A 13,992-nucleotide genomic window follows, 5' to 3' on the forward strand; every position below is an offset into this window, starting at 1 on the left:
TATACCCACATGTGTAATAGGTTAAAATATTCATCTAAAGTAGTTTCAAGAACCATTCAGGCATGCAAACAATATACAACATTCACTAGAACACGTATTCAAGTGTATTAGTATCTACAGATACAAACAAAAGGGATCAAAGGCAGGAAAAAACCACAAATTAACTTTAAATTGAAAAGCTCATGTTGCAAAGGACTATTTTTTTTTTTTTTTTTTTTTTTTTTTTTCAGATTTCATAGATCCGATAATTTTGTCTGTATTTTCTAAGTGTGCCTGTTGTGTACATCCTGTATTTAGGTCTTTCTTTTTTCCTAATGAAGTTTCATTTTACTCATAAAAGGAAAATGTAATATTAGGTCAATATGTGGACAAATAGATAAAACCCTCTGTTTTTGGTGTGTCATTTAGAAATGGCACAAAAAAATAGATTGTGCCATTACTTAGAGGAGATTTACCTTACATGCTAAAGTTGCTGAATTAAAGGCTCCATCAGATAAATGCCTTTGTAAGTAATCATTGTCAGTGACTTTCTAATTTGACATTTGTCAAATTTGAATCATAGAGATTAGCATACATGAATAGTCCTCATTGATGTCCTAATTTTAAATTTCTTCATAAAATTATTGATGTTAGTATATATTACTCATTGAAAGGGAGAGAGAATTGGTTGGTATTGTTGAGATTCTCATAATGCTTCGAGATTAGTATTCATGTTTATTCATGATTAACGGTTTTGATTCTTTACTTTGGGTAAGGTTTATAGAATCAATCAATTGTTGATTTAATGAAATCTCATATAATAGCAATGATTTTTTATTATTATTTCTTATACAACCTCTCCTCCTTTGCCAAATGCTTTGGAAACTGCTTGACAAAGTTTCCTTCGTAAACCATTGCAGCTTTTTTATAAAGCTTCTTTTGGAGAAGAAGTATGCTTTGCCATATCGTGTACTTGATGCTACTGTTGCTCATTTTATGAGATTCCTTGAAGATAGCAGGATGATGCCTGTAATATGGCATCAGTATCTCCTTGCATTTGTGCAAAGGTTAGTAACTTTTATTAAAGAATATCTTGTCTTGCCTGATTGGGTGTTAAGAAGAAAATTTCTCCTTGTTAGGATAATATGTTTTATGAAAAGTTCATCTGGTTCACTTACAATATGTATTTTTGGAGGAAAGGATGGAGAGGGGTAAAAGGGAAAAATGGATTAATCATCTATTTGATTTAATGAAAATTATGAATTTAATAATGGGGAGGGACTAGGGACTCTTGCTCAAATGGCATTTCTCCGCCCTCGATAATGGTGTGCATATCTAATTTACAAATAAAAAAAAAAGAACTAAAGGGAGGGGGAGTTTGATTCTTTCTTGATAGAAATCTTAATATGTTACCTCCTCTCTCTCTCTCTCTCTCTCTATTTTTCCCCCTCCTTATTGGCTTTAGAGTTGGCAAATGATCTGGTTTGGACAGAGTTGATAAGTATAGGCACAGAAAAAAATGAAAAATGTTGCAGAAGCACAGAGAATTAAAAGAAAGAACATTATCCTTATGAAACCTAAGGCTAAAGTTGTGGGCCTTGCAGCATCAGGCTAAACCTAATACGTGTCCATTATATTTAGTGAGGTTGTTAGTATTAAACTATTTATATTTGACTTCTCTTTTAAGTTTTTTCAGTAAGGGCATTCCTGTAGTTTCCTTATTGCTCAATGCGGGCCAGGGGTCAACTTATTTACTTATAATGTATAGTGTCTTAATTACAACTCTATCCTAGTTGAACAAGGGAGAGTTAATGGCTGCAAATACTAAATACGCATTGATCAACTTTTACCAAAGTTCAATTCATGAAATATTTGAGTTTGTTTTGTGAGTTCTTTGAGGGGTATTGCGCTGCTCTCTTCTTCTTCCATATTAGATTCTGTTCATCAAGGCACAATCAAGTGCATCCACTAGCTGCTTCTGTTTACCTCCATTAGATCTTACACATTCTAATCTCAAAATTCTAATTCATTCTTTGATCATTCAGCAACCCTGTTGCAGAATGGCTTATATCAGTGTTCTCTGCTATGAAGTACAGAGTACAGACACTTCATTTAGGGTGCCGTACCCATGTTGTACATGCTGTGTCATGTTATATTTTTCAAGAATTGGTCATGTCACTGTGTTGTACATGTACTTGTATCCGTGCCTGTGCTTCCTAGGTTCTCCGACTCCCAGACAAAGCAGATTTGATCCCTTGAGTTAACCCCAAACAAATTTCTTCTTTGTAGCTTTAAATCCTTGGTGTCTTCAGGAACAGTGTTTCTTTGCCTGAAAGAACTAGTCTATTTTAGCTTTAGCTAGAGTTGAACCCTATACATTTACTATCCCTAGCCCTAAACCACTAGTTTCAATTTCAAACCTATGCCTATTATATAAGCATCTTTTGACAGGTTTTAAATCTTTATACATCAAACTCAAGCCACATTTTAATTGAACAGAAGAAAAATGTAACTATGTGGGTTGTTAACCAGTATGTAAATAGTATATTTCTCTCTTATCTAAATGTGACTACTGGATTTTAAGCTATTGTGTGCTATTCTAAATGTAACTCATGACATAAATTGATACACTATTGCATTTCCTTTTATATCCTGTTATTGTGTGAAATTCCTTGCAGGTATAAAAATGAGCTCCGAAAGGAGGACAAAGATAACCTCAGAAATCTACTTGAAAAGCAAAGGCACAAACTAGTAAGGACATTGCCGTTGCTTGAGCTTATTCGTTGATATTCTCTTCTCTTTGTGTTCTTTCTTGCTCCTTAATCACTTGTTTATTTTTAAACAGATAGTTGCTTATTTTTTTAATTTATTTTTTTTGTAATAGAAGCTTGGATAGTCTGTGATTTGTTAGGTTACTTTTTTTGGTTTCATATAATTCCTGCAGCCTTGTGCAATGTGATGCAATTCCAGGTTTTTAAACTAGGTTGATTTTGTTTTTTCTTGCTCCTCAATCTTACATACTTTTTTGTAGTACTCTACCTTCTTCTTGCAATTTATTCTTGTCTAAGTTGGAGCTTGGATTTTTTGTATTTTCAGTTTGCTCTTGCTGGAAATCAATGCCTGTACTTCCATACATGCTTGTACATTCTTTTCATTTTCTTTCTCTTTTAGTGCTACTTTTTTATCTTGTATTGGCAACCCCATATCCATTTTGGATTTTAATTTGGCTGTGCATTTGTTTGGAGCAGTAATCAGATAGAGCTTGTGACTTGAGTATGGTTGCCAAGTGAATATCTTCGTTGGATGGCTATTAATATTGCTAGTTGTGTCACTGATTCATTTGAACTTGGATTGTTGCTTATTGAATTCCTAGCCATTGAAAGTGCAGATGCTGACCATGTTCAACCAATGTTTGTCAATAGTCTGAGGCTCTTGCTATTCTGGATTCATATAATATTTTAGCACTCAATAACATAGCTTCTTTATGTGTGGGTGATGTTTATTTTTTTTGCTTTAGTGATGAATACTTTCATAGTTCCTATAACTCTTTGTATGCTGGTGAGGAAAAAGATTATAAGATACCAATGTTTGTTTTGTTGTTTTGTGAGGACGATGTTTAATATTTTTAATAATGATATGTCTGTAGGAGGGGAAATTGCGATTTGGAGTTTTTTTTTATTTGAGCAAGAGTATGTGCTGTTTTGACTGCAACAATAGGCAAACTCTTCCCTTCTCTTGATTTCTCTTAAGTCTTTTAATACTATTCACCCAAATGTGATACTACTTGTTCAATTTATTTTATAGATTTTGGTGCTTGGTTGCTTTGCAAGGTGTTTGTTCCAGCAAAATTGACTTTTGTAAATTGATTTGGTACTCTACTTGGGCGATGAAGTTTGTTATGATAAGCTCTCACTATCTCTTTATTTCAGTACTCCTATCCTAAAATCTGAAGGTTTAAGTATAGGATTAAGATGTTTACGAGAAAGGTTTACCATTATTATGACTTAAAAAAATTTATATTTTTTGAAAATAAAAAAGAGATTTATATTGAGCATAGTTATTTTTTGAGACTGGATTAATTGTGTGTATTGTTAGTCTGCATTATCTGGATTTATGTATTTGTATGGGTTTGCTGTAATGGGGTTCACATGTGGCCTTTTAATTAAGGCTAATTTGATTTTTTCTCCTTCCAATCATACATACAATTTGTTATAAGGATTTATCTTTATATTTGTTGGATTCTACTAAAACATAGTAGTTCTAGTTCTTTTTATTTGTTTTGTCATTCTTAGGGCATGTTAAAAATCTATTCCTCATAAGTCTATAGGAACTGGCATTTTCTTTTTGGGTCCTTGGTAGAAGTGGCTGAGTTTGATATAATGACAAGCTCTCTTTTCTCATCGTTCTCTCTTGCAATCATAAGAACTATACAATTTTGAGCCTTTTAAATTCTTTATAATACTTGGGCTACTTTTCTTAGGCTTTGGTGGACAGCCATAAATTCAATGTACCACCTGGCGAGGGTTTGAAATTTCCCTAGCAATTATTTTTCCTCTGTCCTGTCTTATTTAATTTTTCTCACTCAATTCGAATATGGTAATGCCTCTTATTGTTGTGGGACAGGTAAATTAACTAAGTTTGTAACCATCATTACGAGAGAATAATAATATAGACTTTTGCTTTATCCTGTTATGATTTGCATGAGTCAGGCTTTTCTGGAACAACATGGATCAAACTTATATCTCTAGAATTGCATTAGGGTTTGAGCATTGAGTGACTTGTTTCTTTTTAAACAGGAAAAACATTTTAATTTTTGATTAAGTTATGTTGTCATTTGTAATAATGAAATAGGATGGATGCATTTGCTGGTCTGATATGTGATGTAAAGATGTGCAGCTTGTAATGGAAGTTGGGAAGGAAGCCATTTCTTCATTATGCTTCAAGTCAGGTATTTATATATTGTATTTATTTAAGTTTTTTGATTTATTGGGTATTAATTTCTTTAGTTCAATTTATAATTGATTTCTTTAATACTGTGTATATTGGTGATATGTTTGGTATCTAATTGAGTTTATAGTCAGGTTTATGATTAAAGTTCACATTATTTATTGTTGCTTGACTCAAGGAATGCAGATATCATTTATGCCTCTTCAGGAAAGGAAGTCCAGTGTTTTGACGTGCATATGGTATTCCTTTCTCATATATAACCTTTTGGCTTTGCCTTTTATTTATTTTGGTTTTAACTAATATTATGCTTGTGCATCAGCCATCAGTATGAGGTTTAGTGTAAAATTTAGATGGGAACTTGTTTTGTTTATGTAATTATTTGCTTATGTAAATTATTTGGGCAATGCAATCTTTTGGCAATGAACTTGTTTTGTTTGATGGCAATTGGTTGGGAATGTTGAGTGTTGGCAATTGTTTTGGGCAGGAATTACAGATTTAGCAAGAAAAAAAAAACCTATAGTCGTGTTTTTTAAACGCTGCTATAGAAAAACCCAATGTAGGGGGCTTTAGCTGCGTTTCTAAATGCAACCCAAAGATAGTCTATAGCCACGTTTTAAAAACGTAGCTATAGGTCGAGGCTATAACTGTGTTTTAAACACATCTCAAAGCAGGCTTATAGCCGAGTTTTTTACAAAATACAGTTATAAGTTTCAGCCTATAGGGAGTGGAAAAACGTAGCTATAGAGGGTGGAAAAACACAGCTATAGGGGGACCTGTAGCCGTGTTTAAAAAAATGCGGCTATAGACCTCGCAGGGGCCTATTATCACCCGATAAAAGCCGCATTTGTAAATGTGGCTATAGAAAACGCAGTTATAGTCTATAGCTGCGTTTTTAGGGTCTATAGCTGCGTTTTTGAAACACGGCTAAAGCCCGCGTTTTTTGTAGTGAACTGAGCATTGGATTGGCTCAGATTACTATCATTTGTTTGGACAAATGGCCTAGTTTTTGGGCTCATGGGTTTCTATTCGGTTTGAGCAGTTAAGGCTTAAGAGCATTTCCAATAGATTAGCTAAATCTATATTTTGGAGAGTAAGCCCAAAAAACTAGCTCCAACCGATTCTCTATATGCAAAATCTTTCCAAATTTTTTTTTTTTGGAAGTTACTACAGTCGTTCTCTTGATCTAGAGAACACTGTAGCAACTCCAAATGAATTTTTCTACTTAAAAAATTCATACATTTCAATGAAAAAAAACAATTTTTTTTTCTCTCCTCTCATAGCTACAAACACAACAATCTTTCTCTCAAATATCTCTAAACTTAAGCATAATTAGATTATTAGAATACAAACTCAAAAAATACAATTTTAAAATTAATCAAATCATAACAAAAACAAAAAAACAAAAAAGGAAAAAAAAGTTGAAGACAGAAGACAGAAGCCATTGACCCATCTGTACTGCGTTGGGGACAAAGATGAGCGATGGCACAGTGACCCATCTCTTTTGTTCTTTCTCTCTATACATCTTTTCTTTCTTTTCTTATCGTAGAGAGAGCTAGTGAATGTTATGGAAAAAAAAAAAAAAGAAAAAAAAAGAAGGGGGGGGGGGGGGATAGAGACAGGACACTGGACACGTGTGTGGAGGAGAAAAAACAAGAAAAAAAGAAAAGAAAAGAAAAAAAGAAATGAAACGTATGGATGAAAATGAAATGAAAGAAAGGAAAAATAATATAAAGAATAAAAAATCCTAATTGAGAAATGCTACATCAATATTTTCACAATAGATTTTAAGTAACAGATTGTTATTAGTTAATATTGGTAAGTAAAAAAATAATTTCAGTGGTGGGTTCAAATTAGAATTAGTAACAACTTTTCACATAAATTTTGTTGTGAAAGTATTGCGAAAAATGTTGTGGACGTAACACTTCTTATTGAAAAAAATAGTTGTTAAAAAAAAGAATAAATAATGAAAGAAGAAATAATATTTAAATGGGATAGAGAAAGGATAGAGAATCTGTTGGAAGATGTATTTGAAAAAGTGGGTAGGTAAAAGTTAAATATCACTGTTCACTATCTAAACAGTACAAAAACATGGAGAAGCTGTTGGAGATGCTCTAATAAGCCTCTCTAATTTAGCTGAGCCACCATTTTTAATTAAGAAAAGAATAATGGGCTGATTGTCTCCAATATCTTTGTTATTAATTTTAGGTTAAATGTAGCTACAAAATTTTTTTTTGAAATAGTTTCAACTTATAGCGTCCGTTTCTGATTATAGTTTTTTATCATTAGACTAAAGCATCAATCAGTTTTTGGTGTAGGCAGAGATTGAACATTAGATTTTTTATTCAACAATCTAAGATTTTACCAATTTAACTAACTAAAACCCATAATGATAGCTACAAAATTAAGTGTACAGAATAGCAAATCTTTTCAAATATATACGTTAAATTGTATTTCCAAATTCTAATATTGTTGCAGTCCACACTCCACACCATACCTTAGGCAAATCGGATTTTAGATATCCTTGTTTTGGTTGTATCCCCAGGCATCTTGTCCTTTAAGCATATTTGCCTTTGAAGAAAGAAGGTTGTATTTGCTTTAATGCTTATTGATATAAATTACATACGTTTGGTCAAAGAATTTCGTTTTGGTATACATCAACACATCAATCTTTTAGTGCCTAAATGATTAAACATGTTACGTAATTGGTTTTTTATTTTATTTTATTTTTTTTTTATTTTTTTATTTTTATTAAATGTGAGAAAAGAAGAACGTTAGGTTGATGCTTATGTACCACAGTACGAGTTCGTCTTTTCTATTAGAGCTAGCCAGACAAGTTACAAGTTCCACGTTCCGTGTCAAATTTTGTCATTTCACATATAAATTAGAGTCAAAGAGAAATTTAATACCACCTCTAAAAAGCAAACGCTATACTTATAAAGGCATATATAAATATGCAATACATGATAAAGTGACAAAATTAAAAATTAAAACTAGACTAAAGAAAAACAACTGAATAATAGAGTTGAAAAGCTAGAAAGTATCATGTACTAAAAGTCAGGATGATTTTTCCATTGGGTTGCTAATTTAGAGAGTGCCTTTGTAGAAGAACCATCTACACTTATGGCTTGTTTGGAAGTTTAGAGAGGGAGGAGAGTAGAGGGAAGGAGAGTAGTGGGGAGGAGAGTAGAGGAGAATGATTCACCTCTACCTTATTTGGATGTTTTTAAAATTAGTAAAGGGGAAGAGAGTAATTAACCCTTCCCCTTGTGTAATTTTGTTAATATAATAAGGGTAAATTAGGTAATTTACTTGGTCAATAGTTTATGTACTCTACTCTCCCTCCAAATCTCTCCAATTTGGGGGAATTAAAATTGGGGGGCTAGAGGGAGTCCAAACTCCTCCCCCTCATTCTTTAAAAAACTTCCAAACAAGGTAATTGCATTACTCTCCCTCCCTCAACTATACTCTCCCTCCTTTTTTAAACATCCAAACATGCCATTAGTGCTTTCTCAGCAGCGATCTTTATATCTTTCATACGATTACGAACTTTCTTCTCTTCTTCTCCAACCATGAGACCCTTTACAACTTTTGCAATTTCCTCTCGATCAATTAGACCATTTTTGTTAGTTTTTGGTCTTAGTGCCACTTTTAGATCCTCAGCTAATAATGCTGCATTCTTTTTTTGTTCTGCAAAAAGTGGCCATACAATTAATGGTATGCCTTGCATGATACTCTCTAGGGTTGAATTCCAACCACAATGAGTTAAGAATCCACCCGTGGAGCCATGGCTAAGCACTTGGGCTTGTGGAGCCCAAAAGGGCACAACTAGACCCTGCCCTTTAGTCCTCTCTACGAACCCTTTTGGTAAGAAAGCAAGAGGGTTGTTGCCGAGAGTTTGGTCACTGAGGTATGTGGCATCAGCTGATTCATTATTTGGGGTTCTTACAACCCATATGAACTTTTGGCCGCTCAATTCCAATCCTAAGGCTAGCTCATTGGTTTGTTCATATGAGAGGGTTCCACCACTCCCAAAACAAACAAACAAGACAGAGCCATGTGGTTGATTGTCCAACCATCTTAAGCAGTCTGACTCTGACTTGTCAACCTGATTGCTTGAACCACTTTGGATCGGTCCAACTGGAAAAAGTGGGAGATTTTAGCTTCTTCCTCTAACAATGCTTTTATAGCACTTCCTTCCAATTCCATGAAGGTATTAACGATAATACCTTCGGCTAATCGGTACCGTTTTGTGTTGCTAAGAAACATTTTGTACAACTCACTTGTTCGATCTTGCACCGGTTCTAAAAGATCTCGACCGTGAATAGGTATGCACCCTGGAAGTTTTATTGGTTCTGGTAGGTCTCTATACTCGCATGAAACTGTCTCGTCCAGCTTTGGCAAATGAAGAACCAAAGACAACGCGAAAGCATTTGAAGGGAAGAAAATGTAGGGTGAGATGTTGAGTTCCTTAGCAATATCCAGTGCATCAATCCCAAAAGGATCGACTACAAAAGCCGAAAATCGAGTAGGCTTTAACACATCACGAAGAGGTGGCAGTGAATGAGTTAAGGTGAGCATAGCTTGGACTTCAAGCTTTAGGCCTTTGATCTCCTCCTCCTCCAATATCACTGGAGGAAGAAAGACGTGATCTATGCTAGTAGGGAGGGCTTGAAGGACTGCTTTCATGGCTTTGGATGGAGACCCAAGTACGGGAATGATACATGTGATGTGGAAGTCGTGGTGAAGAAGAAGTAGCTTGGCAAGCTCTACAAGAGGGATGAGATGTCCCATCCCTGGACTTGGTAGAAGAGCTATGTGGGGTTTTTGTTCCATATGGACAATATACAAGACTACAATATAATGCTTTGAATAGATGGCTTTTGAAAGAGAATATAGAACGATTTTTATGGTTGGGACTTGTAAAGGTTGGACGGTTTATATAGGCGTTTGGGTCAAATACATGTGTATATTCGATGGAGGGGAAAAGAGAGAAAATCAACCAATTAGATTTTATGTACCATTGGCATAAACGTACTTGCATGCGTTAGAATGACGTAATTACAAACATTAGTCTTCCAACTTTGTTTAAGTCTCTCTAGTAAAATTAAATATTGTAAGAGTAGTGATACTTACACAAAGTCATAAAAATTTCTCAACAAAATTTAAATGGGAAGTTGTTAATGGTAAATAAAAAAGTGAAGTTAATTGTATAGTTAAAAACCAATTAAAACTTAACTCTTAATCTTTATTGTGAATTTATTATAAAAATATTATAGATGTAACACTAAAATGATCATATTTAAACTTATTTTAGCTGTGTTAAAAAATAATTTAAGTTGAAGGTTTTCAGATTTTTATTCTAGAGGATTCAAAGAAATATTTGTTTACGTAACGCTGTCACCTAAGATAAACATACATCAAATGTGTTAGACTAGTGTGACGTAACTTCAATAGCAAATCTAGGAAAAAAATTACCCTTAATTAGCATTTCCAGGTCATATCGAAGGAATTTCTTCCTATAATTAATTGGCAAATGTGAGATTATTGACTACTCAAAAATATGAAAAAATAATTAGGTCCTCAAAAATTTTAATTACCGTTAGAAAATATTAAAACAAAAATAAAATAGGAAACTTATAAAACCAACCCATATTGCAGATATTGAGAGGAGAGAGGTTGTCATATCAAAACTATATATGTTGAGAGCAAACCATCTTGAGCCTAAATAGTTAGAAAATCCTCTCTATAGATTTGGTGACTTATAACTATGGTTGAGATTCTTGTGTGTGTTTTCTGTTTTGACAGAATCATAATTTGAGTAACTAATTATTTGCATAAGTTGTTTGGGGTCTAAATCATATTTTTCAATTAATATAAGAGCATTCAGATCTTGTAGGGGTCAAAATAGGTTTTTTTTTTTTTCAATAGTATCAAAGCCTGAGTACAGTTAGAAATATTTTTCCAAGATTGTGCAAGGCTCATAGAGATTCCTAGGATGTTAGCCTGCGTGTTAATGAAGGCAGGTTGAGATAGCAAAAGAATGATGCCATCAAAGTTGTGAAGACCCATGATTGCTCCATACTCTTATATGGGGAGATAAATCTCCTCAATGTTAAGATTAATTTTCAAGGGTTCAAGTATTAAATTAGGCTTATTTTTCTGTGTAATCTTGAGTAGAATGTATTCTAGGACATTCATGATTGCTCCATACTCTTATAAATTAGCCTGTGTCTTAATGAAGGCAGGTTGAGATAACAAAAGAATGATGCCATCAAAGTTGTGAAGACCCATGATTGCTCCATACTCTTATATTGGGAGATAAATCTCCTCAATGTTAAGATTAGTTTTCAAGGGTTCAAGTATTAAATTAGGCTTATTTTTCTGTGTAATCTTGAGTAGAATGTATTCTAGGACATTCATGTACTCTTGTGGTTTTGTCAGAGATTTTCAAAGGGAAAGATTGTTAGGGTCATATGTTTATGTAATTGGCACATGCTATAACAAAATGCACTTGTTCTTGGGTAGATCTAAGTGGATTCAAGGTTATATCACGAAGTACTTTGAAATAATTTTTCAAGTGGTAGTATTGAAGATATGAAAATTGCTCAAAGAGCAAGTGGTGAAAAGCTGAAAAATGGGATCTTGATATCTAGATCGACACTTTTGATCTATCGAGATTTAATAAACCTCGATACCTATGTCGATCTATCGAGCTAACAGTTTTCAGAATATAACCTGCAATGTTTTATTCTAATTGACTATTTGTTTATGGGTTTGTGTAAACCTAATAGGAATATAAGAGCCTATTTAAAAGACTCATTAAACTCCTATTTAAATAAAGTGGTAGAGAAAGAAAACCCTAACCCTAATGCTCCATAAGGTTTTCTTATTGAAACCCTAATCTCCAACTGTTGAACTAGTGAGATAAGAAAATAAAAGAAAGAGATCTTGCTGCATGCGACTCTTGTGCGCCTCTTGGTTCTGTACCAAGCAAAGTCTTTGACACCAATAATTGAAGATCTTATTCTTTTATTTTATTTTATTTGAAGCTGCTGCAAATCAACTATAACAATCAAATGGGTTGTTGTAGAGTTAGTCACGTACCGAGATTCGTGCAAAGCAGTGAATCATAGATTGGAAATCTATGCAAAGAAGAAGTCTTCTACAATATCAAGTCCAATTGAGGATTAGAGCAAAGGTCCAGCTATAGATTGGTATTTTGAGATAATTTGGATAGTGGTAAGATTTCTTATATTTTTTATCTTTTATTTTTTATTAGTGGATTCTTGGAAGTGGTGACCTAAAATTCACTTGGTGGGAGGGTTTTGCCTTGTAAAGGTTTTTCCCATTAGTTAACAAATCACTTTGTCAAATTTAATTTCTGCTGCACTCTAGTTTAAATTTGAGATTTGTTTGTGCCTCCACAATATTGCATGTAATTTAGATAATTAATCAACTTGGATAATTGAATGAATTAACTAGAATCAATCTACAACCCAATAGAAAGCAACACATAGAGGACATGAGACAATATCCTCTTGTAGTGACTTAATAGACTACCAAGAAACATGTTAGTGGAACATCACGATGCTACATTTTTTTTCTTTGACAAAAAAAAAAAAAAAAAAAAATCTGTGTCAGAGATTAGAAAAGATATATAATATTTTATTCAATAAATAAAAATTGTTCTTATAAAGTCTTCCCATGAAATGTTACAATGCATCAATGGAAAAATGAAATACAAAACAAATATCAATTTAGAAACACTCAATTAAAATAAAAAAAAAAACAATTTTCTTATAAAATATTCCAATGCATTAATAGAAAAAGAGAATACAAAACACATGCTATTTTAGAAACACTAAATTAATAATAATAATAATAATAATAATATCAAACCAAACATATCATAAAATAATAAACTAATAGTTATGGATGTACTAACTTCATGGCAGCAAAATGGAATAAAATAAAAATAAAAATAAACGTTACAGTATGCATATTTAGTACATTAGAATTATCATCAAATTTGGGAAAACAATAGGATGTTAACAAAGAGGGAGAGAAAGAGATTAGTAAAAGAAATCAAATGTCAATTAAATAAATTAATCAGTAACCGTTAATTGAAAAACAAAGAGACCAATGACTAACGGAGTAAAAACCCAAATCAATCATACAATTACACAATCAAAGCATGAACATGTAGCATGTATTACCTTCTGAATTATTGCTTGAAATTTTCACAATTATTGAAAGAGAATCTCCAAATTTAATTTTTAGAAAACATCAAGACAAGGTGAATTTTATTCTTTTTAACTTCCATAGAAAAAAAAAAAATATTACACACATTATTTCAACTCTTATGGAAAAGAAGGTTTACATGTAGCATGCAAAACGTGTTAATTGACTTAGAGATATAAAAGTTAGTCAACCAACTATGGTAGAATTAAGATTCCAAATTTTAAATAAAACAATTCTACAATAATAAAAAATTATTTTGTGATAAATATCATTATGAAATGCATTACTTTTCATTAAATTAGTTCAAATTACAAAATAATAATAATAATGAGATCATCATAAAAAATAATCACGCACAATGCGGGGGTTTGCGACTAGTTAAATAAATTACATACGTTTGGTCAAAGAATTTTGTTTTGGTACACATCAACACATCAATCTTTTAGTGCCTAAATGATTAATCATGTCACGTAATTGTTTTTTATTTATTTTATTTATTTAATGTTAAAAAAGAAGAAGAACGCTAGGTTGATGCTTATGTACCACAGTCAAGGGAGTCAATATCGTACCGGAGGCTGTACCGGTTTGCCCAGAGGTACGGTATATTTCGGATACCGGTCAATACCGGTGTACCGTTTCGGGTTTACCGCTATTTTATATATTTATAAATAAATATATATATGTATGTGTGTGTATATATATTATAATAAATATAAAAATTTACCATAAAACATTTCCTCAATTGAAAACTAATTATTCATAATTTTAGACTTTAATATCAATTAAAAGAAAAAAAAAAACACACAATATAAAAAATAGAAAGCT

General features: G+C 32.6%; 1 protein-coding gene and 1 pseudogene across 1 annotated transcript in view; one reads left to right on the forward strand and one right to left on the reverse strand.

Moving 5' to 3' along the window:
* LOC111997951 (bystin) overlaps positions 1 to 5,322 on the forward strand; it is a gene marked incomplete in the record, with an annotated part of 9,088 nt that extends 3,766 nt beyond the window's left edge. The window contains 5 exon segments of the mRNA XM_065780873.1: positions 900 to 1,046; positions 2,658 to 2,730; positions 3,626 to 3,668; positions 4,831 to 4,927; positions 5,105 to 5,322. Of these exon segments, the coding sequence (XP_065636945.1) occupies positions 900 to 1,046; positions 2,658 to 2,730; positions 3,626 to 3,668; positions 4,831 to 4,853 (286 nt within the window).
* A 2,491-nt stretch (positions 5,323 to 7,813) lies between these two features.
* Positions 7,814 to 10,077, reverse strand: LOC111997954 (hydroquinone glucosyltransferase-like; annotated as a pseudogene).
* Between the last annotated feature and the right edge of the window lie 3,915 nt (positions 10,078 to 13,992).

Source organism: Quercus suber, unplaced genomic scaffold (assembly GCF_002906115.3).
Source record: "Quercus suber isolate HL8 unplaced genomic scaffold, Cork oak 2.0 scaffold_249, whole genome shotgun sequence".
Classification (NCBI taxonomy): Eukaryota; Viridiplantae; Streptophyta; class Magnoliopsida; order Fagales; family Fagaceae; genus Quercus; species Quercus suber.